The 26,908-nt window shown below is 40.4% G+C and overlaps 1 protein-coding gene across 1 annotated transcript in view; it reads left to right on the forward strand.

The window, feature by feature from the left end:
* Positions 1-26,908, forward strand: part of bcr (BCR activator of RhoGEF and GTPase) — a 108,050-nt gene that overhangs the window by 40,142 nt on the left and 41,000 nt on the right. The window contains exons 2-13 of the mRNA XM_039778761.1: positions 2,263-2,447; positions 7,994-8,098; positions 8,908-9,093; positions 14,588-14,695; positions 16,581-16,641; positions 16,771-16,823; positions 17,389-17,529; positions 24,539-24,660; positions 25,229-25,394; positions 25,601-25,720; positions 26,199-26,274; positions 26,415-26,519. Coding sequence (XP_039634695.1) covers positions 2,263-2,447; positions 7,994-8,098; positions 8,908-9,093; positions 14,588-14,695; positions 16,581-16,641; positions 16,771-16,823; positions 17,389-17,529; positions 24,539-24,660; positions 25,229-25,394; positions 25,601-25,720; positions 26,199-26,274; positions 26,415-26,519 — 1,428 coding nt within the window. The remainder of the gene's footprint in view (positions 1-2,262; positions 2,448-7,993; positions 8,099-8,907; positions 9,094-14,587; positions 14,696-16,580; positions 16,642-16,770; positions 16,824-17,388; positions 17,530-24,538; positions 24,661-25,228; positions 25,395-25,600; positions 25,721-26,198; positions 26,275-26,414; positions 26,520-26,908) is intronic.

Below are 26,908 nucleotides of genomic sequence, written 5' to 3' on the forward strand. Positions count from 1 at the left end.
AACCTTGTAGCTTTTGTACCTTAGAGACATTCTCCAGAAAACAGACTGTTTAGTCAGAGTCGGGGTTGCGGTGATTCATATGGCATTTCAAATATTTTATCTACAGTTTATCATTATTATTCATGACTGTGGTTTTTGGTCTGTGGCTGTGTCAAATTTTAACCAAGAGACACACACACACACACACGCAACCTTAGTGTGTTTTCAGTGACAGACTTTTCCGTAGCAAGGTGGAAGATTAAATTCATCAGCTAGAGATGTTATGCTCACTAACATGAGCACACAGAGGTGGTTTGGGAAATGTAAAACAGAAAAACATGCCAGGATACCACTCACTCATTTCCCACTTGGTGTTTTTCACATCCATACCCTGTATTTTTAGACAAGCAGTGAATCAGACCTAAAAATGTGCAGTGTCTTTTTGTTAGCATGTCTTTTCTGAATGTTAGCAATCTCTAATACGGTTAGATCTGCTAACACATCAGTGCTAACTGGCGTAAATACAACTAACTGCACACTGCTACGGGCTGAATGTGTAAGCATGTGCTTTGCCATCCATCGTCGTCCACTTATCCGGGGGGCAGCAGCTCCAGCAGGGGACCCCAAACTTCCCTTTCCTGAGCCACATTAACCAGCTCTGACTGTGCTTTTTGAATAGATCACATCTCACCTAAAATCATACTACATTGCAATTCAGTCATTGATACAACAAAGAAGAAGAAGAAGAAGAAGAAGAAGAAGAAGAAGAAGAAGATGAATGTTAATGAACACAAAAACATATTAAGCAGAAGTCTGGAAATTATGAAATATATAAATAACAGAATATGTGCAGAGGGTTGCAAAATAACAGCAGCGGCACATACTTAAGACTAAAAATGAATGAAGAATGTGTAGTAACTACTCAATTTGGTTCACAAGGTTTGGCATTGTGGGAAGAGAGTTTGCAAACACACACACACACACACACACACACACACACACACACACACACACACACACAGTGCTTCTATGTTGGTCTTTGCCTGGCAGAATGCTGTTGGTCGAAGCAGGCGCAGTGGGCAGCACCCGCCCACAGGCAGCAGCGAGTACACGAAGCGAGCGGTGGGTGGGCTGAAGGTCAGACGGGCCCTGAACACTCTCGCATTGTTCTTTCCATCAGTTTCTCTCTCATTTTTTGTCGCTATGACCTATGACTTTAAGAGCATATGTCCGTGTATGTGTTGGTGTAAGCCAAAAATTCAGAGGGAAGAGAAATTGTAGAGGCACAGAAAAGGATCAGTACTGAAGTAGATGTCAGCTGAATGTGTTCTAAAGCTACAGAATGCTTATAAATGGCATGAACTGGTTTGAGAGTCTGACTCTAGAAAGTGCCTTGGCATGTTATTAGTCTGAGTCAGCACAGAGGAGGCCCGGGCCAGCTCGCTGAGAAGTGTGGTTCTGTTGAATGTAGGAGTGGGAGGAGATGAGCAAAAGGTCTTCTTCTCTGGCATCAAAGATGCATGATGGCTTCCCCTCAGCTGTTGCACACACCACATTCCCCGAACCGCTGACTGTACTCACACTGTACACAACTTGACCTTAAATGGAATGCATCACCTCACTGAGTGTGACGCTGTAAAACAAGTTGGTTGTAATCAAATTGTAGTCTGTTTGCATCCATCTGGTTTTGAGTTCTTTCTCTCCCACCTCTCCTTGTAGAGGGCCGCACACAAAATTGTACGCAAAACCACTTTGTGCTGGCTGAGCTGTTATTTTCCTACAGAGAAAGTGATGGCGCCCACCTCAGAAGCAGGTCAGAGGGAAGTTGCTGAAAATTTCCCCGGAGATGTTGCACTCAGTGTTCAAATTATTTGAACCTTGACCCAGTTTGTAGTCAGCCTCTTCAAGTGCTTCCTCTCCGAGCTTTATGTTTTTGTATGAGTGCACGAACAAAGATGCGGGGGGAACTCATTTTGTGTGCCCCAGTTTCTAAAACCGCATTAATTAGTGTTGGAAAATTAACTCTGCGATGCATGACAACCTTGTGTGAGTATGAGGCCAACCAGTAAATGTATGAATCTACCCAGTGTGCATTGTAAAGGCACAGGTAGCATTAATGGATCTGTGGTTAGACTGAAGCTTACTTAAGTTGGGTTTCATAAAAGATGTTAAATTAGTATTGATTTGCAAAAGATGTTTTGATATCTACATTAAAAGTGGTCGAAAGAAAGTTAGAAGATGTGTAAAAGGTACTTAAGGTTCTTTTTCTCTTCCCTATCACAGATGGTCATTTCACCGGGACCCCTCCCACGTACGGTTACGATGCAGACCGTGCAGAGGAGCAGCGGAGGCACCACGACATCCTGCCGTACATCGATGACTCGCCGTCATCTTCACCGCACCTCAGCTCCAAGAGCCGCAGCAGTCGGGACACGCTCTCCTCTGGATCCTTAGAGTCCTCCAAGTCGGTCAGTACGCCATCCCGCTATCTATCTCCCGCTAACAGTTGTCTTTCGGAAATTGACTGAAAATTGATTAAAAAACAAAACAAGTTGTGAGCTACTTAATATTAAGGAATTTTCTTTTACTATTAATATGACGCATAATACCATATGAATGTACAATCCTACAAACGTGCTTGGAATCACTCTTTATTGGCCAATAGGTCCATACTATGACCTCAATACAGCCGCACAGGAAGTGGGCTAATCTATTCTTAGAGCAATCCCGATCCATTAAAAATCTGTCAATTGACAAGAAATCAAATCTGCCATTTGAGAGGATTGATAAGGGACAATATTGCCTGCCTCATAACCCCAGAGGCAGTCATCCAGCGAAGAAACTCATCCCCCAGAGTCTGGCTTTTTCTCATCCAGAGTATTAGGCAAAAATGCCTCCATCACACTATCACTGCCTTTATTCTCTTACCCTCCCTCCTTTACACTTTACTGGAGAAAACCAGTGATCTATGACGTCTGGTGCTCTTCAAAGGTTACCACGGAGAGGACACACACACACACACACATACACACACACACACACAAAAACCTAGTGTCAGCAAAGATGAGAATGAACATGGAAGCTAGAGCCAGGATCTATTTTAGCATTTACATATTATTTCTTGCTCCAAAGAATTTGTGAGTAGCAAATGAACATGCTAGAGCCAAATGTTTGATTAGGATAGAGAGGTATTTTGGGAGAATGTAATAGGCTAATACTGCCTCTTTCCGCTGTGCCCTTGGAGGAAGTAATCGCATCAGTGGTCATGAAGCAGTTTCAGTTACTCCGCCTCCTCAGTCTGAGCTGGTGAGCGAGCGAGTGCCTGCCAATCTGATTGATGGATCGAATCTGCCAATAAATGATAAGTCCCTTGACTGCATCCAACCTTTGACCTGTGAGCTTGGAACTCTCAATGGTTTTAATTTACACACACACACACACACACACACACACACACACACACACACACACATATATAATGTCGTCTCTGCTTTAGGTTGCACTAGACAATTTTTAAGTACAGAAATGCAAACATCCTCTTCTCTCAGAGCAGAATGAAACATTCATTGTAGATTACATTAAAGACAATTTGCAGAATAAACTCTCATTTTTAGAGGCAGAATCCTAGAGCCAACCCGATGCTGTGTCTGTTTAGTGTTGGCAGAAACAGCATCTGATGGCCAGTTAAATATATTCTACAGCCAAACGACATGTATCCATCAACATACAGTATTATCCATGCAGCCAGCTATGCTTTCAATAACTGCCATTTAAATGGAGTTGCCATCGTCCTTGATTTGGCCTTGGTCAGCCACTCTTCAAACATCCTCCCGGTCAGCTTCTGTAATTGATCAGTCAGAGCCAAGACGAGCTCTGATTGGCTGATGCTTTTATGATGTCACTGTGATGAGTCATCCCCATCAGCAATACTGCTGATTTCATTTTCTCTCAAAATCTGACTCTTCCCTGCACTGAAGAGAGGGGGGGGGGGCACTGATTGGAAGTCAGCTGAAGTGTGAGGACTGTGCTGTAATGCTTTTTTAAAAACAATTTTGCAAAAACACTGACCACATATATTATAGCTAATCCTAATGCACAGTGTGACACTTTATTGTAGGTCAATGAAGGACAGCCAAATCCTACTTTCCCCCTCTCCAAGTTAAACAGAAATCACCTTTCAAGTATTTTCTTTGCTATTGAATGCATTTTAGAAATGAAAAAGAGGGAGTGATGGGGAATGATGCAACGAAGGTACTTGGCTGGATTCAAACCTGGGACATTACAGTGGCCATCCCCAGAATTCCTCTTGAGTCTTTAAACATTTTCTTTGTTCCTTTGGATCCCTGATTTATATTTAAATATCTAAATCCTCCTCGTTTTCTTTACTCCCTCATTCTGTCTTACTTCATACTTTGAGGCAAAGACCTGACGAGGGGGGAGGTCATTTCATTTCCTACTGAGCCAGCCGTAAACCTTTAGATAACTGTCTTCAGTGGATTAGAAGGCTTAGAAAGAGTCATATCTGCTCTGTTATGATCCCTCACATCTGTACTGAAAATTCACTCATTGGACAGCTTGTTTCCTTGCAAATAAAGACACATACTATATATATATATATATTATATATATATATATATATATATATATATATATACAATTAGCAGACACCAACTCAGTCAAAGTCTTATCACATATGGCTGAAGTGTAGTTTAAATAACTATAAGTAATGCTGCATTTAAAAAGAAATGCCTTTCTCTTGCAGCACAGGATAATTCTAAGACCGCTCCATTACTTAGCAGACATGTGGAGATAGGAAACAATCACATTAGGCCTTTCAGAAAGCGAGGGATGGCAGAACAGGATGCTAAAGAGATTGGAAAATGAAAAATGAAAATGGTTAATAAAGTGTGGAACAGGGCATGCATTGCCGCTCACTTCTCTCCTCTCTAGCCTGGCTCTGAATGTTTATATGAGCTGACAGTCTCCTCCACTCCATGGGAAAGCGAGAGAGAGAGAGATATGGGGAATAATGTTATTACAGTCGCTGCTGCTCGGGTTCTATCTGCGCCTCCTGAGCTCTGTCCTTGTGCTTGTCAAATAAACACTGTTTGTATTGATTGTCATGCATCTCCCACGAACATTATCTGTGCATAAACAAATCAGAAGCAAATCAGAATTAGTAAATCACGTTAGGTACAGCCACCGCTACAGGGTGTGTAGCTGGAAGGGTTTAAACGTGGGTTCAAATGTAAAATATTAGCTTTGTTGCACATACTGGGCGTGTTGAGAACATAGACACACCAACCCAAATATACCCCAAGCAGGAATAATGTCTCTTATTTTGTTACCAAAAAAAATGCAGACAGACACCCCTTTTAGTCTGAACCCAGAGATGGGCTCATTAGTTGCCACGGCGATGAATAAAAGATGATATGTCTGGAGATGTGGGTACTTCCTAGGGGAGTCGTCTGGGGTCTGAAACGATGAATAAACACTTTCGTCTCCACTCTGCTACAGTAGTTTAGTAACATGTGGCTGAATGTTAAAGTTTCCTCCCTGTGATTTGCTTCAAATATTCTTGATGCTGCAAACGGACCCTCGTGTTTCTCATGCTCTTTTACCAGCGGGCATATCCTGTGAGGGTAAAGTCAGATCATTTCATTCATTTTTCATTAATTCACAAACATTCAGGGCTCAGTTACTGCCCCAGGTTTCTTTTTTTTAGACAATATATAGCAATTATATGTTGCTTTGGATAAAAGCGTCCGCTAAATGACATGTAATGTGAAAAGCCAATGCAATGTAATACATTTACGAGTAGTCATAAATCATAATCAATAATTGCATTACTTATTTGCTTTCAATACCATTTTATTTGCACTCTTAATACAAAAAGAGGAAACTTTTCCATTTTTCATGATGAGCAATTCAAGTTCTTTTTGATATTGTTTTATACAGCACAGATCCCCAGACTACTCTGTGTGATGCATAATACATGTCTGTCAGAATTATTTCCTTTATGCTTCACCTGAGAGAGAGAGAGAGAGAGAGAGAGACAAAGAAAGTGAGAGAGAGAGAATATATAGTAATATTAACTATCGAAGATGAGACATACAGACGATGAAGAGGAGGACAATATGGTTATACTTTAAATAATGTCCCATTCTACTTAATGCCTGCACCTGATTTCTCCAAACTAAATTTCATAAATAAAGTTGAGCTGATCGATTATTTGAATATTAGGCTAGTTGATCGGCTGAAAAGTTATTTTAATTGTTTAATCTTTTTAATGTGTTTTTGGACTGTTGGTTGGACAAAACAGGACATATGAAGACGTCATCTTGGGTATTAGGAAATTGTGATGACATTTTTAACTATTTTTTGACATTTTTCATTGACCAAATAATCAAATTAATTGAGAAAGTTATCAGCGGATTATTCAATAGCGCAAATAATCTTTAGTTGCAGCCATAAATAAAGTAATCTTTAGTTTAGTTTAGTAGTTTAGTAAGTAAATAGAACTACCAAATACAGTAAAGTGTACATGTTGAGTGCTATTTTTTATTTTTGCCTATTTATGGTTCAATTAAAAAAAGTGTGTGTACTCCCACAGACATCCAAGTACTCACAGTACATGCTAAAATGCAGCTCATACTCCACATTGTTTTAGCATGCACATTATACTGTTGTATGTAGTTGTATAATTACAAGTGGCTTAACATGCACAGACATAAACTCAAAAACATTTCATTTTTTTTCAAACAAAATGCCAAACAATGTAAAGATTTGCAGCTTTTCTCAGTTTTATGTTATTGCAAATCTAATTTATTTGGCTTTTGTTCTATTTGTTGGACAAAACAAGCAATTTAAAACACCAGCTTGGGCTGTGGAATATATTATGATGGCCATGTTTCACTATTTTCTGACATTTTCTAGACTGAAGAAATTATATATTATAATATAATATTGAGTCATCTGAAAAATAATTACCAAGTCTAACTATATTGGATAGGTTCAAATTTTTTCTTAAAATTAAATTAAAATAACCTGAAACCTAATATCAGCTTTGGCATTTCTCATGGCCATTTCTGCGCAGAACAAGGACTGTAGATTTTGTCTCACAGAAGGGATCTAGTCGCTGCCAGTTTGGACAGGATGAACATTTGTTGCAACCAATAACTTTTTCAGTGGACTCGGGCTGAATCTGCATTGTCTTGCTCTCCCTCTCCATCTCTTCTTCTCCTCTTCTTATTTTAGTCATTGTCTCTCACACTTCCTCCCCGTTTCCTTTTTTTTCTTCCTCCTCATAGCCCAAGGAGTCAGATGTTTCCACGTCCCAACCTGAGCTCACCGTGTGTGTGTGTGTGTGTGTGTGTGTGTGTGTGTGTGTGTGTGTGTGTGTGTGTGTGTGTGTGTGTGTGTGTGTGTGTGTGTGTGTGTGTGTGTGTGTGTGCGTGTATGTGTGTGCTCTCGGCACTTGCGCATTCTCTTACAGACACATATTTATACGCCAGCCCTGCTCCCATGGGAGACCCTGCCTGTTTGAGTTATTTCAGAGTTTGTGGTTAAACAAGACAGCCCGAGGAATCTGTCTGTCTCTCTGTTTTCTTTCATGTCCGTACTCCTCAGTGAGCTTTGACTGGGCTGAAGGGGATGGGGAGGCAACCGGGGAGGATTTTCTCAAAGCAGTTGTTGCTGTTTGATTTTCTAGGCTGTGACGCTCACAAACCGCAAACCTGCAAAGCTCAGCTAAGAACTAGAAACCCTTCAATTGGAGATTTACAAACAAGTGATATTAGAAGTCCTTTTAGCAGCTGGTGTAAGGAATAATATGATGCTTTGAATGTCCGCCATGCCTCAGACACAAAAGTATCCAGTGTGAAAACGGTTAAGAAAAGAAGATAAGTAAGTTAAAAATAAAAGGCACGTACATGATTGGATCAATTGTTGTGCATATTATTGTATTGCTGGGTATTGTTAACTCTATTATTATATGTCTGTGCGTTTGCTACAGAATGAATGTGACCTGGAAAAAGGTTTGGAGATGAGGAAGTGGGTCCTGTCTGGGATCTTGGCCACCGAGGAAACATACCTCAGTCACCTGGAGGCACTGCTGCTGGTGAGAACACACACACACACACACACAGTAGAATGTTATTAGCATAGGCCGATTGATGGGCAAAGTGGGTATTAAGTATGGAATTATTTATTGAGAGACTCATCACATTTCATTTTTGTTTAGTGCCGTTAGATGCATCTGCAAAATTTGAACATGGATACAGTTAAGAATAGCCAAATAAATAGATAAAAACACAAAACCATATTGCAAACTTAAAAAAAGAAAGAGACATGAAAACATTATAGGGTTGGGTGATATGAAAGTATATAAAACATAGTGGCACATTTACTGTAGTGGCTAAAGTAAAACTAATTACTGCAAACAAACTAATGCAGTAATGTCTGAAGTGCTTACAGTTCAAAAGCAACTTTTATACCTAGGGCTGGGTATCATTCAAAAATATTCAATACCGGTTTCTAAACGATACTTTTTTCGATACCAATTTTATAAACAAAAATAAATTACAACATTACGGCACAAATCAAAAAAATATATTTTTCAGCTCCTACTACGTGAGCCTCATCTCTGTATAACGTAGAGTTGTTCCTGCCTGCCTCTGCGACATGTAACATTAGACAGCCAATCACCAGCATTATTAGATCTTGGTAGAAGCATGCTGCATGCTTATTGGCTCACAGCCGCTGATGAGATTGACTCCTTAGGTATTAAAATTGGGACTTGAATGATTAAATTGAATGCATTTTTTGATAATAAATACTTTAGAGGCAATTCGGTTGGTACCTAAAAAGTATTGAATTTGGTACCCAGCCCTATTTATACCTGTTATCTCCACTGTTTGTTCTTCTCAGCCTATGAAGCCTCTGAAGGCCGCAGCTACAACGTCGCAGCCTGTGCTTACCGTGGCCCAGATAGAAACAATCTTCTTCAAAGTGCCTGAGCTCTATGAGATCCACAGGGAGTTCTATGATGGACTTTTGCCCCGCGTCCATCAGTGGAGCCACCACCAGAGAGTCGGGGACCTCTTCCAGAAACTGGTGAGGAAAAAGAAAGAGATTAGTTCAGGGGTTGGGGCATTTGGGGTTTCAGTTTGTGTGTCTGTACCCATGATGGCAGATGTTACTGCCTGACTTTACTCCTAATCAAAGTGACAACATTGGGCACCCAGAAAAGTTGACCGAACAAGAGAAGACATTCAGGGTATTACAGCTACGTTTCCTGACCTATGGACGCAGACCTAAAGCAAAACCCCTTTGCTAGAGTGACATTATTCACAGTAATGTTGTGTCTTGAATTGGGAGGCTTTGAGAAGCAGAATCTGTTAGCATGATTCAATAAACCAATAAGAGAAATCTGATTTTAGTACTGACGCTCTTCTTTATCATTTTAAATTTAGACAAATTGAATCTGAATCATCCTTTTCTTCCTATTTCCTCCTTAACAGCCGCTCGCTCGCAGTCTCTCTTCCCTCCAGTAGTTTCTGCCAAGGCTGTCAGGGCCAAATGTACACTGGGTCTATTTAATCATTTTCACAATGGGTCAATTAACCCACAATGAATCATTTGTTAATTCCCACCGAAATACTGCTCCTCTCCCTGTCTCTATTTCTCTGTCTCTCCCCCTCTCCGACTCACTTATGCTTGAACACACACGTGCATGCACGCACACACACACACACACAGAGGGAGGTGCAGGCGTGTTTCACAAAGCCGCCTTTCTGCCTCAGGCAGCTGAGGCCATCACTGCACTGTGTGCTTTGTGTCTCGAGGAAGCTGCTATAAATAGGAGCAACACACACACACACACGCACACACACACATTTAATAACTAATCTCAAGAGGCTCCTCTTCTCTCTTAGCTAAGAAATTAGGATTTCATTTGTATCTTTTATCGTCATGGAGCCTTTTGCCATTTTTATCTAATCTATTCTTTAAAAGCTTGTTTATATATTTTATCCTTCCTAAAAACTGCTTCTTGACTTCACATGAGCCTTTCCATCCAACAAAACTGCCCCACAAAGATGTGATGTCATGGTTCTAATGTGGGTAAAACAGAGAGATTGAAAGTGATTGTAGACTGTTTCCAAACAGACATGCACACGCTCACACAGTTTCTGACCCATTCCCTCCCTCTCTCCAGACAGTAGTTACAAAAATGAAAAGAATGAAAAATCTCATATGACAGCCGTTCCGTTAGGAGTTGGAGAGGGAGGAAGGAAGAGAATAGATGAGAGTAGAGGAGGTGATACAGGCAAGGATTGGGGGGAGGGAGGGTTGAGAGAGGATGAGAGTCGAGTAGGCAAGTAGATATGGGCTTCTGCAACTACTCTGATAGAGCTGTTTCACAATGACTCTGAAATCTGCGAGGGGAGCAGACAGGCTTAGGAATCATAAAACATCAGAACAAGGAAGGCGAGAGACAGAGAGAAAAGAGGAAGAGGCAAAGCGTCACTGACAGGTAATGAGCATGAGTGTCAGAGAGAAGTGTTTGAAGGCTGAAAATAGGGCTAAATCACACTTCTTCTCTTCCTAGACACACACTTAATACACAGCGACAAAGTGAAGGTTTTGCACCATGAAGACAGACAGGCAAACTGATAAACTGGCTTTGAATGTTGATCTTTGGAGATGGAGGACCAAAGGTTGGCCTCACACAGCCAACCTACGAATTGTTCTTTGCTCAGAAGATTTTTTTTTTTTGTGAAGACATTTTTCTTAGGTGGCAACTGTGATTTAGTAAGATTATTCAATATGTCAGAGAATAGGCGACATCTGCTTGTCTCTCATTCATTTAAAGATGAATACTTATATCATTGAAGAAAATATGTCGTTGGACAGAAGGATTGCTATGATTTGTTTGAGTTTGGGACCATTTATTTGAGTGATTGACAACTGCAATTCACTGAAACATCCTTGATTTCCCCCTCGGCTGTTCCTTGGTTTTTTCAAATGTAATCGCAACCAAATCAGGTTTTGGATAAATCTTGGACCATAGACCAAAATACCATACATATGTGGAATCATGTTAGATTTTGGATCTACAACACTTGGTTGCAGTTGCTTCTCACAAGGTTTAAGGTTTGAGGTGCGGCGATGCCACACAGCTGATAGGTCTTGTTTTCCAGCAGTAAGCTCCAGCACATCTACATCTCAGTCACTTCTTTTTCAGGTTTTCTTTGGATCACTGCATTTTACAATTAAAATACAGTAGTTTTAGCGATGCTAGCAGCATGGCTCCAGAGATGGCCGTGTCGGTCTGTCAGTTGGTCCACCACTTTCTCCAGACTGAAAAATCTCATCTGCTAGATTGCCATGAAAGGTTATACGTACAGACATTCATGGTCTCCAGAGGACGAAGCCTACCGAATTTTCACATTAACACTAAATTTTGCACGTTTCCCCTAAGCTTAATGACTTTGATTATTCTGACCATGAGGTTTGTGTGAAATGTCTCAACAACTATGAGATGGATTGATGATGATACCCATCAGACTCAGCTGTACTTTGTGTTTAGTGCTAATTAGCAAATCTTAGCATACTTACACGCTAAACTTAGATAGTGAACAGGGTATACCTGCTAAACATTAGCATGTTGGTATTGGCATTGTTTGCATGTCAGCATGCTGATGTTAGCATTGAGCTCAAAGCAGCACTCACAGATCTGCCAGCATAGCTGTAGACTCCTGCTCTACTGGCAAATGAAGGGTGTCATCTGTTCTAATTCTGTCTATTCATATCAATATATTATCGTAGACTAAACAGTGTTTTTTTCCCTGTGTCTCCTAAAACTCCCTTACAAACCAAGTACTGTAGCTAAAGCCAGCCTTCTCGTATAATGGCCGAAGTCTGTCATAAGGCTGTTTTCTTAATATTGTTTTCCGCTATGGATTACACACTCACTCTCACACAGGACAAATCCCGAACTGAGAAATCCAAACACCCAAGCAGTTTCTTTCATCACCCAAAGCCATTTTCCACTATGATACTGTAGCTGTAGCCGCACATTCGGTAAGCCTTCACGGTGTTGTGTGCGGCTCGGTGGATGTGGCTGGCAGACATTCGAGCTCTCTGTTCTCTCCACAGTGAAACTGTCACGCTCTGAATGGCCTCCGCGGTAGTGCAGATTGTGTGGCCCGGGGCAGGACACAGGATTGCAGGATTGTGAAAATTGCTTTTCTCCTCGCCTTCCTCAACTTTACTTCTTCCTAGTGTGCAGATGTATACACTGTAGATCCATTTTTTAACTATTTTGCTGCCATTCATCATTGAGTATTTGAAAAACACACATTAGGAATGTTATTTGTTAACAAAAGAGGTACTCATTTCCATTGGGTGTTTATTGTGTTTTTTCACGGTGGCTCTTGGCAATTTCTGGACTTTTTTAAGATCTACCAAACACTACAATACACGTGTTGTCAGCCAGCGATAACATAACAACTGTAAACAATGTTTAGAAAACTGACTTCACATTCCTGCCAGAATTGAATCTCACACCTCCCCATGACAGCAAAGATCAGGGCATGTGAGAAGGGTTAGGGGTTGTGCCTAAAAATAGGATGTTAGGGGATGAATGGGGTCAGTTTGAGAAAAGAATAGTTATTGGCTTATAGATGTGTAGTAGTCCTTTATTTGTCTAGTCTAATCTAATTACAAAGTGCTATACACAAGGCAACAAATTAAAAATCAACAATACAAGCACTGACTCAGCCAGACTTATTTCCTGCCGTGGGTTGTTCCAGTGCCTCAGGGCCGTGACTGTAAAGTCTCTGAGCCGCCTAGTTTTAAAGGTTCATTCTGGTTTTGTTGCAACTTGGGCCTACCATCGGATAGGACAGGACAGGTCAGTTAGAAAACGAAGGCACAAACTGGTAATTGTATACATCGATCATAGTGTTTCAGATTTGACCCGCGCTTATTTACCCGTACTTACGGCAGTTGTGCATGAAGAGTGTTCCTGTGCAATGAGCAGTTATTATCAACTTTTGGGTGGAACTCACTTTTGGTTCGATCTCCAAATAAAGTGGTTTAGATAATCTGGCTAAACCTGAGTCTGATCATTTGACTGCTCGTTTATGAGTACAATGCTGCTATAACAGATAGAAATCATGGCTAGATCTACGAAAGTAGGACCCACGTTGTAATAAACCTGGATTACCCTTAAAGCCTGTTCTCTGGAAAGGACAAAAGACATCTGCCCAAATCACTGAAGCTCCACATAGGCTCATATGGGCTAAAAGGCCTGAAATATAGCAATACGATAATTCATGAAGAGCTTTAAAGGTAATCATTTATGTGTATGTGTGTGGGTGTGCATGTGGGTGGTTGTGTGGTTCTCGACATTACACACATAGCCCATCTCCACTGTACTCTCTCCTCCTCTGGCTTTTGTTCAGGAGAATTGATTGTCCCTTTGTTCGCCTTCGAGATGGATCGCAGCACTGGCAGGCAGCGTTTGCTGGAGTTTTATTCAGCCATCCAGCTTCCTAAATGTGCTTTCATAGCCTCCGTTACACCAATCATTAATTACTCATCCCGCCACAGTGCAGGTCTCGCCGGTTGCTACGGAAACGGGCCCGGCTGCGAAGGTGCACCGTGGTTACATGCTGTTGTTGTGACCGTGATGTGTGTCTTTCCTTTGCTGGCTGTTTCGTTTGATTGTCTGTAAGTCATATGCAGTTTCTCAGCTGACTGGACTAAAGCTCAGATATTCAATTTTAACGATTATACATCCCACTACTGCAGTTTCTGTTTATTTTAATTACACTGAGAAGGTCAAGGTGTACATTATAGTGTCTATTGTAATGATCTTTCCATTTGTGATGTCCAGTATTTCACAATCCTACCTATTTCTTAAAATGGAGGCTTTATAATAACAGTTCAGTCAAAGGTATTTGTACTGACTGGCCATAAAGAGCATGCTACATCATGCTGCTGTGCCTCCATTTGTCTGGCTGTCCAATGTCTCTTGTGTTTCTCTAATGAATTTTCTTCTTTCTATTTATTTCAAAAAGTTTGGTCTTATGTTTAGAGCAGCAGCAAGGTTGAAATTTGTATGAAGTTTAAGAATGAAGTGCTGGAAGTTAAGAAAAGGAAGTAGTGAAGAGGACTATTGATCCTATCTTCCCTCCTCCATCCTCCATCCTCCACCCTCCATTATCCCTCCTCCATCCTCCCTCCTTGATCCTCCCTCCTCCATCTTTGTTTATAGCTCCTCCATCCATCCTCTACCTTCCATCCTCCCTCCTTCATCCTCACTCATAGCTCCTCCATCCTCGCTCATAGCTCCTCCGTCCTCCCTCCTCCATCCTCCCACCTCTGTCTTTACAATGAACTGTTCTGTCTGAGAGCACAGGGAATGGTGTCCACCAGCTATTTATTTCTCCTATATAGAAGCACATTTAGAGTTTACTGTCACTGTATTATTATATTTTTTTGGGATCTAAAGGACGGATTGCAGGCTCTTCACAAATCACATTTACTGACCAACATTTCAATATGTCAAACTCCTCTGTTTCTCTTCTCTCTCCATCAGGCCAGCCAGCTTGGAGTCTACCGAGCATTTGTGGATAACTACGAACTGGCTGTGGAGACGGCGGAGAAGTGTTGCCAGGCTAACACACAGTTTGCTGAAATCTCCGAGGTAAGAAGCAGAGAGGAAAGAATGGATAACAACACCAACTAAGGGGTTGAAATACCTGTTTTTATTAAAAGTGATAATCCAGATGTGGAGAAAGGAATTGGAAACAGTTACTGGTTTAGCTCCTACTGTACCTCAAAGCTGTTGCAGGAGTTGAGGCTGTGATCTCTCAGTTATGGGGTCATTTAACTACCGTGTAAAATCATTCAGTCAGACACTTAACCCCCTACATACCAGCAACTTATCCAATTGAGTTTCACAAGTTTTTTGATGTGTGGAGCAATGCTCTATCTAATTTAGATATGGACAACACACAAGTACATGTTCAGTTGAACATTTACCACCGGTGTGATTTTCACCAACATTACACGTTATTCTTTGTTGGAGTTCCATAATTCCGGCCTATACTATACGATATCCTGTTTCTGCACACTTTTTTGTTTCTGTGCAACTTTTTTTTCTCCATTTGATTTTGATTTGCTATTGTTACTCATACTATTATGTTAAAATAGTTGGCCGTGTGTAACTGTATACTAATTTTATTTTTTTAAACATGCCCAATCTGCTGCCGCTGCAGCTGGACAGTTTTTAAGAGAAAGGCAGCGTCACATGGTCACACAGAGATGACAAAGAAGATGACTGACTTGCAGCAAGTCGTTAAATGATGTGGTATTAGGAAAAGGAACAGTTTCTGAGAGGTGTTGTATAGAAAGGGTCTATTTTGCGGCTGCTTAACAGTTTTGTCCCTGATTCAGTGTACTTGCAAAACGCTCTCCCATTATTCACCCACGCAGCTTTTAACATTTCCCTGCATTTAAATTTGCATGTACTGCTGAATATTTCTTTACAAATGCAGCCAGAGGCAATTTTGTGTGTGTGTGTGTGTGTGTGTGTGTGTGTGTGTGTGTGTGTGTGTGTGTGTGTGTGTGTGTGTGTGTGTGTGTGTGTGTGTGTGTGTGTGTGTGTGTGTGTTCAGTTACATGTGTGTACATCAGTTAAATTGGGAACAATGCAGAGGAAGGTTGCTTGGTTTCATTCTCATCGCTGACCAGGAAAATCTGAGCTCAGTATCACCTACACACAAACCATAGATGAGCCTTGACAGCATAATGAATTTTTACATTTATCTTTTCCCCAAACACAAGTTTCCAACAGCTTTGAGGGCTCAGAACAGTTTCTATCATAGACAAACTAGATTTGAAAACACTTATTTTTATGCCTCCAATCTAGTTTTGGAGGCTGATGTAAGAAAATGTATGGTGGTTTTAAACTAGTAATCTACATTCCTAGCAGTGTTAAATTCAACCGATCTAACGAGAGTGGGAATTGTGAAAAGGTATTACAGCTCTCTTCATACATTTTGGGGGTTTTCCAGCAGCTATAAGAATGGGTTCAGATGCAGCCTTTAAAAAGAATGTTTCATTACTATAAATCTTACTCGTTGTGGGAGGCTTATTTGAACTACAGTATGTTGTATATTAAAACGGAGCAAATGTACACCTCTGGCTACATCTTTGAGCTCTTTTTTCTACATTTCTTTCCTACATTTTTTCAAGCAGTTTCTGGTACACCATCAATCTTCGTCTATGTTTTATGAGCTCTACCAGTTAGCGTTGAGGCTGGTGTCTACAAGCAGGATGGGGAATTCATCATCGGTGGTTGTTAATGGCCTAAGTAATGATGCATGACTCTGAGCCATCTAAGCAAGATGGTGGAGGGAAAAGCTGCTGAGAATGGCATAATTAATCTGGAAGCACATGACCTCAGTGCTTGAGCAAGGATAATAACCTCACTATTTTTTGCATATGGCTGAACCATACTAAACTGGTTTTTAAAGTTCTTTTTAAAAGGGGTTTCATCTTTGAACCTGCCTATTGTCTACAAACAGAATCTGAAGGTGAGGAGCCCCAAGGATTCTAAGGACCAGACGGCCAAGAACTCTCTAGAAGGTCAGTCACATATCACATCACGCTAGTGTATACTTAATTCTGTCTATTAAAATATATACATACATTAAAATATGTACATATAGCATATTATAGTAATTCAGTCTGGTTTCTCTCCTTTTTCATGTACAGCATTGCTATATAAACCAGTGGACAGAGTGACTCGCAGCACATTGGTACTTCATGTGAGTACGACTGAGCGCTAAGGCAGCAACATATCTTAATAATATCGCATCACAAATTGTTATGTTTTAGTAATTGCACATGTTGCTCCCAAGTTAACCCTTATAAGCATGGCATAGGTGATCAAAACCCAACCCAATTGTTTTTTATTTCATGTATTTCTTACAAATCTGCTTTGTCACCATCATGATCTATACAACATTTTCTCCATCAGTACCAAACCCAAGTCTCTATAAAGAAATATTTACATTTGCAGTGCAGAATAGTATTAGATATGATAGTTAAGTTATAGATAAAGACTGTCTTTAAACTTAATTTGACAATTTACTGTTAGGATTCAGGGCTTAGTTTATTGCCTCTATGAAAAAGTAATAACCTATGTGCAAGTTTTGCACAACAGGGTGGCTGCACTGGGTATGCATTAATAAGCTAAAAAGGAAAAGAAAAGAGAATTAAGGAGAGGAAGAATGACCAATAATAAAATGAATTGTTCATACATATACCTTAATATTAGTTTTTTTAACCTGGTTTAAAGTTAATATTTCTCCATCTACCGCTGTACTCCAGGACTTGCTCAAACACACGCCCACCAGCCACCCGGACCACCCGCTTCTGCAGGACGCCTTGCGGATCTCCCAGAACTTCCTCTCCAGCATCAATGAGGAGACGACGCCCCGACGGCAGTCTATGACTGTTAAGAAGGGAGAGGTGAGATTTACATAACATTTGATGAGTTGAGATGAGCCCCAATCTGTAGCCCAGTTGTATACCTTATTTTCATGCTCTACTTCAAACAGCTGATAGGCATGGATTGTTGTGGGTTACAATATCTATATATATATGTTGTGTTGTGGCTTGAAATGTTTTTGTTTTAATGTATCTCTGACAACATCACTATGAACGGCAGCAAATAACAATACAACAAATTCATCAATCTATTCATACAGACTGTCCCTTAATAACTTTTGACTTATTATTTTAACTAAAATAAGACTCAAAGGTGATACAAAAATCTATTTCCTCCACTGCTCTACAGACAGCGGATAGTAAAGATAATAGTATTTTTTCCAGTTTAACTCTTTCCAGCTCTGGTGTTAAGCATGATGATGTCATAACCCCGCCCTCTAAATGACCATGAAGTCACTGCCAAATGAGTGCACAGGAGCCGCCAATCTGCAGCCTAAAGCAGAGCCCGTGCCCTAATATGGTCATACCAGGGTTGCCTAGTTGAGGGTGATTCTCTGTTTGCTCTGTCTCTCTCCTGTGGCTTCCCGTCCCTCCATCTCCCCTAACGCAAAACACACACACACACACATACACACTCAAAACCTACCCCCCACTGTCTCTGTCATCCCCGGAGATGACTTGACGCACATGAATGGACACCTCTTGATTGATAGCTTGCGTGACACTGCCGTACATAATGCTTTGTAATGAGCCACCGGTCTGCTCTGACTGTCAGATTTCAAGTTAATTATTCATAAATGGAGAAGGCTGTGCCGGCTCCTCCCTCTGTTCACAGGGGGGTCATTACCACACCCTTTCCACACACACACACACACACACACACACACTTTCCTACTCTCTGTTCAATTCACTCGCATTCTATCTCTTGTTTGCCTTTGAACATGCACACTCACCCGGACACACACACTTCCCCCTCCTATCCCCGCAGGCCCCAGTTCCATCCAAGTCTGTCCAGACCTCCACACCAGTCATCAAATATTTATAATGGCTACATGAAAGCAGCACATGGAAATCAATGGTGCTCATTATATCATACCTTAGAGTATATAATATGCCTGAGGTTTTTGTCTATATGTCATCGTCTGGGCTGCGACATATAACTCGCTTCAAAAGATTGTCGTTGGGGCGACCTCTATTGCTCACCCACTAGAGTGTGCGCCCCATGTAGGCTGAGTCCTTGGGCCCGGGTTCGAGTCCGACCAGTGGCCCTTTTTGCATGTCATCCCCCCTTCTCTCTCCCCTTTCCTGTCTTCAAGCTCTCCTGTCAATAAAAGGCCCCAAAGCCCCCAAAAAATAACCTTAAAAAAAAAAGATTGTCTTTACCTGGAAAGTTGGGAAGCTGATGTTGCATTTAATAAGGATGATGCTTAAACTAAGCATCAGCTAAAAATAAAAAATTTAATCACGTCTAGTAGAGATGTGTTTGTAATGCTGTTTTAATATACAGTATCTAATTACATTAAATGATCAAGTAATTTGAGTTACCAAGTCAGCACACCCCTCACCCTCCTAAATGGTCACTTTGCTGAAGCTGAATCTGTTCTCTGACCTCTCCACAATGTCTGTGCACATTGAAATCATTACAGTGTTAAAACTTTTCTGTGCCTTTTGATGTCCAAAGGGGAAGTCGGGCCTTTGAAAGCGCTGATGATTTAACTTAGTAAAGGAGTTGCCCTCATTATTTTTTATTCGTGTGATGTCAACACAAATTTGATGTGTGCATGATTTGTGTAGGCAAAATTAAATGTATTAAATGTATACAGTAGCTTTTAGTGGCTGATTGTGATACTGGGCTCACACATTTTACAGAACGAATGAGTTGTAACTTTCTTTTTGTTAATTTAAGTGTTGAAGATTTGTTTGGCTGCACACTGCGCTCTGTAGTAGCTGTTCAAACAATCAGAAATGTCAAAGGAACACTGAGTCTACAAACGTTCGTCTCAGAGTCCTTTCTCAGAGTTAAGTGATGATTTAAGGGTGTGGGAAACCCTTTTGTTGATTTATGATCTGAAATTTAGTCAATTCAAGGAGTGCTGAAGTGTCACTTTTTTTTTTACCCTCCATGTGTACACAGTAGTGATAACCTGTGGTTTGTTCAGTGGAGGCATGCAGGAGCAGAGCAGCACAAGTGGCCCCCAGAGGCCCTGGCCCAGCCAGATGAGGGGAGGGGACAAACACAAGCTGCTTAATTAAAATGCAAATGATGGCGCTGCCTAAATCTTAATTCACCTCCTCGTTTTGCTTTGTTTGCCTGTGGGAAAGATGTGCTCCTGGTGTGTGTGTGTGTGTGTGTGTGTGTGTGTGTGTGTGTGTGTGTGTGTGTGTGTGTGTGTGTGTGTGTGTGTGTGTGTGTGTGTGTGTGTGTGTGTGTGTGTGTGTGTGTGTGTGTGTGTGTGTGTGTGTGTGTGTTTCGAGTAGAAATGCAAACCACTTTCATCTGTCTGTCGGTCTGTGTTTCACTCTATCATAACTGGTCCCCATATACACAAATTGTTTTACACATATACAACAACAAAACACACAAGAGCAGAGAAGTGCCGAGAAGCCTCTCCGAGCGTGTGTTCTAAAAATAAACACAGATCTTTTGTAAATTTATGCCATTACTTGTGCACACGCTCTCAGCTCCTCTAGAAGATGGTCAATATTTAATCTGCGTTCTGCCTCACGTCTCTCTCCTTCCACGTTGGTGCTGCTGATGTTTCGGTCAGCTATTATGAGAAATACTGTAGATAAAGTCACATTTCTCCTACTGGCTGTTCAATATTATGAAAATGTCATCTGATGCGCTGAGACAGCTGGTTTGTTAAGGATGTTTTTCCCCCAGTAGCAGAGCAAAGCAGCAGCGTAAGCACATTTTTTTTAATTCATCAGATTACTGATGAACTGGAATATGTGTCTGCATTCAAAGATAAAACAATAAACCTTGATTAAATGAGAAAAAAAGTATCTGCAGGCATTTAGCAAGTGTGTCAGACCCTTGATTCAGTACTAAAATAATAAAACTCATTATTTAGGATGTTATTTTTACGTGTTTTTTCTGTTTAGTTTCTGATTCAAAAACTAATATTCATAATCTCTTAATTCTGATTTGATGGAGTCAAAACCTTTGTTAAGGTTTTTGTATTGACAGATTTAAATAGGCAGGTTAAACAGCTGCTTTTGTGTCACAGTATTTTACTGGCCAGTCTTGCTTTATCCCGATTCCCATTCACTCCCACACGGTTAGAAGCCTGTAAATCCCTAATCTATCTGTTATCCCTCCCTTTATTTCATCTCTTCATTATGAGATCAATGGAGAAGAGGATTGTTATTGAAGCTTGATCGGCTGCGTAGTTTTTCAGTGGGTCATTTGAAGTCCAGTTCATCTACCTGTAAGTGAAGACAAATCCAATGTGCAACAATTCTGCTGACCCTTCATTTTTAATCTGCATGAGTCAGCGTTTATAGTTTCACAGTTAGGGTACTTTTTGTATAGTAATCCAACCTAATCTAATCTTGTACTTTTCTGTAGGATAATTAGAGAACGGCATGCTTAGTTCGCTGTCTTCTCTAATTACCATCTACAGTATAGAAAAAGTCCACAGTCCTTTTGGAAGGATTAAAAACATAGCTGAACTGGCCTCTGTTGGTCTAAAGGTATACACCCAACATCATAGCTATGTGGTCAGGTGTGGTCTGTCATAATTGTGACCACAGCCAACTGGCGATGTACGGTGTTACCATAGTGCCACGCTACATCACTGCTGCACAGGGTGTGGAAAAAAGCATGTTGCCACCACTAGCTGGCTGGGCAAACAGGATTAATAGACTGGGCACAGTTACTCTTTGAAAAGTAAAAAAAAATGTTGGAGGAGGAGAATACAGACAGAAGAAAGAAGTAATCATACAAATATAAAAAATAGATAGAAGTATAAAACACAAAACTGTACAACAACAAGTCTAATGTAGTGTAGTAGTCCAATGGTATAGAGGATATAGACTCCTGTCTTTTCCTTTATACTGAAGCCACCATGAGGTTGACATTTTTGGGGTTCTAGGGTTTTAGTGAAATGTCTCAGCCATTAAAATGTAAGGAATCCTAATGACGTTGGTGTTTTCTTGACTTTCCATCTAGCAGCACCAGCAGGTCAAGGTTTTCACTTATCCAGTGAAACATTTACTGCACCAGTTCCTAATTTTAGATTTTCAAATTTTTTAGTTTATGACTAAATATCTGCAAACCTAATGGCATTCCCGTCCATTAGTAAATGGTAGCATGCTAACATGTTAAACTAAGATGGTGACAATTGCAAACAATTGTTAAACATCAAAACGTTATCATCATAAGTATGTTAGCATGCTGACGTTAGCATTTAGCTCAAAGCTCTCTGGGCCTAACAGAGCTGTTAGCCTGGCTGTGGGTCTTGTTTCTATATCTATTTGTATTTTACATATGAGAGATTAATCCATATATATATATATATATATATATATATATATATATATATATATATATATATACTGTATGTAATTGGCAATGGATTAATTGGATCAGACTGATGCAGTGGTGCTTTTAATATACAGTACATGTAGCCTCACGGTATAGCTTCAGTTTTCCTCCTTCCTTCAGTTTGTTTTTGTATTTGAGTAATGTGCCAAAACTAAGCAGAGCAGTCTGACCAATGTCTTATTCTAACTACTGTATAGTAGGCAACTTGTCCTGAAAATAGACCGACATAACAGAATGCAGATTGATGGAAGTAAGGCAAGATGGAGCCGTGTTTTATCTTCTTGTTAGAAAACATCCTCAGGGGGATTACATTACATGTAGAACACGTCATAGATGTGCTGTTCTTGTGGCATCAAAGTCCCAAAACCCAAAGATTGAGCCTGAAAGATGAACATTACAGTTAATACTTACCAGGGACTCATTAAAAAGAGCAATTTCATCGTATCTCAAGTCTGTGTTACAACATAAACTGGATCATGAGATGAGTTGTTGTGTGCGTTGGTCTGACAGGTGTAGGATGCCGGTTGCCATTAGAGAAATATGCCATATAGACAGAAGGCAACTCATCTGGAAGTTCTCTATCACAGGTCGTCATCATTGCAGGCTTCATTATCTAGCTGGTAATGAATAATTACATCCACCAGTGGGAATTGGATCCTTATTTTGGGGATTACAACAGGATTGTAATCTGCTGCAGGATCTTCATGTGTGCTTGCAAGTGCATGTGCATGAATGTCTCAACAACAGATTACTGCAGTGGAGCTGCACTGGGTACAGAGTAAGAACTGTACAGTAAGAAACTGCAGCATGCTACTATGTATTCCAATTGGGAGCTACTCTGTCTCTCTCATTTCTTCTTTCCACTTTATCCATCTCTCCATTCTCTTTCAGCCATTTACTTCCCTTTTGCTGTACTCTCAGGCTCTCTCTGTCTTGCTCACCCTCCGTTCACCCTGTCCGTCATGCACAAGCGTAACACAGCATGATCCTCCTCTTTGCAAGCAGATGTCCAGTCAGGTTTTTTGTAAGCACATAAACCTTTCCTACACAAGCAATCAGCTCCACTTCACTTCTGTTTCTGGCGGTGACAGTAGCTGTGTGGTCAGGATGGAGGGGGGGAGGAGGAAGGGGAAAGGAAGGCACAAAGATGAAGATAGGGATGTGATTGGTTCTGAACAAGTGTGATGTCACGCTGCATGGCCTTGCTGCCATGAGCGTTGTAATGTTGGCTTGGCTGGGTGCTGGTGTGGCCCCTGGAACAACATGGAAGCGAGAAGGAAGAAAAACAGATTTTGGTGGACACCACTACTTTTTTGATTTGCTTGGTTTGTAGGGCAGCAGTAAATGGACTGTAAAACTCATTTTTTTCCACATATTCATAATGTTATAGCCCATTAGCTGTCCTCTTGTCAGTGTTTCTTATTAAAACAAGAATCCTGCAGCTCAAATGTTGTCAGCAAGCAGTGCCTATTCTTTAATGTTTTGACTCTGAATTAAATACATTGATATCTATGATGGCTTTGCAAGTGTTTGTTCTCAAACAAAATAGCAGGTAATTACCTCAAATAAATAGGTACAATCAAGCTAAGTATTGAAGACAAAGTGGGTGAAATCAGCTTGAAACTTGTAGAATAATCACAATTAATCAGACACACAAATATGGTTTATGCAATTAAAAGAATGAAAGCAAAGGCAAAATTGCAAGGTCCCTTCCCTGCTAGATATAACTGCTCTGTTTGCCTGCTGAGTTAAAATACAAAATTTCATTTTATTCTCTCAGTTTTTCTTTCAGAGTGAACCTCTCCTGCCTACCGCTTTTTATACCCCGCACCACAAGTAAAACCAAGGTTATGCGCATGTGAAGGTGGATCATTTACTACTGAGTTGTGGTTTGGCATTTCTCTGCTCCCTGTTATTGTTCTAAGTCCATTCTTGTAAATGTGTTTTCTTATTTGGAAAATGACATCACTGCCCCCTTTTGGCAATTGACAGTATTACACATCTCATTACATAGTCTGACATCAGTGATTCCCAGTCTGCCATTAACTCATTCATTCCTCTATATCCTGGAAAATTTATGATTATGCCAGAATATGACAAAAGCATTTAGCAGGTGATTTGTTTAATTCATGCAATTTAATGCAAGACCCTCCAAGCCTTTTGGGTAATAATGTGGTTAATATTCAATGAACATAAGTAGGTTGCATGTGAGCTTTGTCACTGATGATTGAGTAAAGTGGACATTTTTGATATAAGGAGTATAATAAGGAGTCTCCCTGGCTTCCTCGTCACCTCCATTCCGTTCTTTGCCTTGTCTCCTCCACGGTTCTTGCTGGTAAAACAGCAACGGTAAGGTGGGAAGAGAGGAGAAGGCATTAATCTATGGGATGCATCCAAATACAAAGGCTCTGCAAACTAACCGTTTCCTGTCCACAAGTTGTAACAGTTACTGACCCACCACTGGTGTTGTTGTTGCCATAGAGCCGTCAGCTTCTGAGGGACAGTTTCATGGTGGAGTTGGTGGAGGGAGCCAGGAAGCTGCGGCATGTCTTCCTTTTCACTGATCTGCTGCTCTGCGCCAAACTGAAGAAACAGATCGGAGGGTAAGAAACCTGACTGTTTTTTTGTTTTTTTACCTTTTCCTCACCAGTAACCAGTGAAAGTGACCGCCCCAGTGAAATACACCAAAATACATAGATTCCCAACATTGCAGCCGTGCAGAAGATGGTCAAATATCTCAAATTTGATGTCATTATAGTTTGAAATTAATTTTGCTCAAATGAACATTTCTGTCTTTGGTTAAAATCACACTATTAATGAGATTTCTGAGACCCGAGTTACACAAGATTTCTAAAAATGTTTGGAAAAGTAAACACACTGACATCTTACTATCCAACACTCATTCCAGTTTTCAAGTTAAAATTCACACAATAGACAACTCATTGTGCTGGTCTTATATCATGTTATCTACCTCAATAGAATCAATAGAAAAATCCAAATGCTTCTTAATTGTTGTACAATTTTCAAATTTTACTTTCTATTTTTTTCCCCTTCTTCCCCCGCCCTCCCCCATTCATCCACATCTTTGATCTGTCTTTATCAATCCACTCCTCCTTTCATACTTCCTTCACATCCCTTCTTCTCCATCTCTTTGTTTCTCTCCCACTGCAGTAAAAACCAACAGTATGACAGTAAGTGGTACATCCCCCTGACTGAGCTGACCTTCCAGGGCCCCGAGGAGACGGAGCCACTTAGCATCCCCCAGGTCCCCGATGAAGAGCTCGATGCCATGAAGGTCAAGATCTCACACCTCCGCAGCGAGATTCAGAGAGAGAAGGTAGCGTTTTCACCAAATCTGTTCAGGAACTATGAAAAAAAAAAAGTCAGGTTTTTAGATTGACAACAGTGCAAGTTTGGGATTTTGAAAGTGTTTCATACAACTTATTGGATACAACATTTCTTCCAATGTAAGGTGAGAAAAGGTAAGGTTTCGCCACACAAACATAAACACACAGTCAAAAGTTTTCACCTCTGTGATTTCAGAGAGCCAACAAGGGTTCAAAAGTCATCGACCGTCTCAGGAAGAAGCTGTCTGAACAGGAGTCTCTGCTCCTGTTAACATCTCCGAGCATGCCCATCAGAGTCTACAACAAGAACGGCAAGGTGATGGCACTCACCAACTTCACTCTACTCCTACTGCTCAAAATTGATTCTACTTGATCTGTCTCATACTTAGAATCTCTTGTATCAGTGTGGAAGAATTGCTGTATGATAGCTTCTATGTGTTAAAGATGATCTGGACAAGAATTCATAATTGCAGAGTTTACATTTCAATATTCAATTCAATGAACTTATTTGTCCGTTAGAACTTCATTTATGCTGAACATCAGTGAGCGTAAAGTTCACATACCCAGCAACACAACAAAATATACCACACACATCACATACCAGTAGTCCAACAGTGGTCAGTAGGTAAAACTTGCTAAGCAGTACATGAAGAATAGGCACACAAAAAAAATTAAAAGAATGTTTAAAAAAAATAAAACAGTATTAGCACAGATGACACATGTCCTTGTAATTGTTCAATCTGCCTCTCACTAGATCTATCAGTGATGAAGTTTTGTGTTGTTTTTGTTTTCAGAGTTATAGTTTCCTGATTTCGTCGGACTATGAACGCGCAGAGTGGAGGGAGTTGATGAAGGAACAGCAGAAGAAATGTAAGTGTTCCAGAAATGTCTACAAATCAAGATTTTTTTTTTTCATTTGTGAAGAGCATTCTAGGCACAGAAACATGATGGAGAAAGAGAAACCAATATATATTATCATTTACGGTCTCCATTTATTGTCTTCCCCAAAGGTTTGAAAACTTCCTCCTTGACTTCCATGGAGCTGCAAATGTTGACCAACTCCTGTGTCAAACTGCAGACTGTCCACCACATTCCACTTAGCATTAACAAAGAAGGTAAGGTACTCGTTTTTTACATTTAAAAGTTGTTTTTAACACTCAAATGTTTACTAAAATAAAGTTGCCCTCATCATGTGACGGATTTAGTAGATATTTCCACAGTGAAATTATAAGCTGTTTGTGGCTCTATGTATAGGTGTGTGGTTACACTTGCTTGATTTCATATTTTTGTCTTTGTGTGGCAGCTCTGTTATTAACCATGAAATGCTAGAGGAATTGCCCTGGAAAAAAATATGATTTAGTTTAAATAGTTGTAATTCAGATGGGAATAAAAAGTACACAGAACTTTAAGCCTCGTGTTTTATACTGTACAAGGCTGTTTTATCCCTTCCTTCCATGTCCGTTTCTGCTCCAAAACAAACAGAGATCTGCATGCTTTTCTAATC

Source organism: Perca fluviatilis, chromosome 17, assembly GCF_010015445.1.
Source record: "Perca fluviatilis chromosome 17, GENO_Pfluv_1.0, whole genome shotgun sequence".
NCBI classification, from domain to species: Eukaryota; Metazoa; Chordata; class Actinopteri; order Perciformes; family Percidae; genus Perca; species Perca fluviatilis.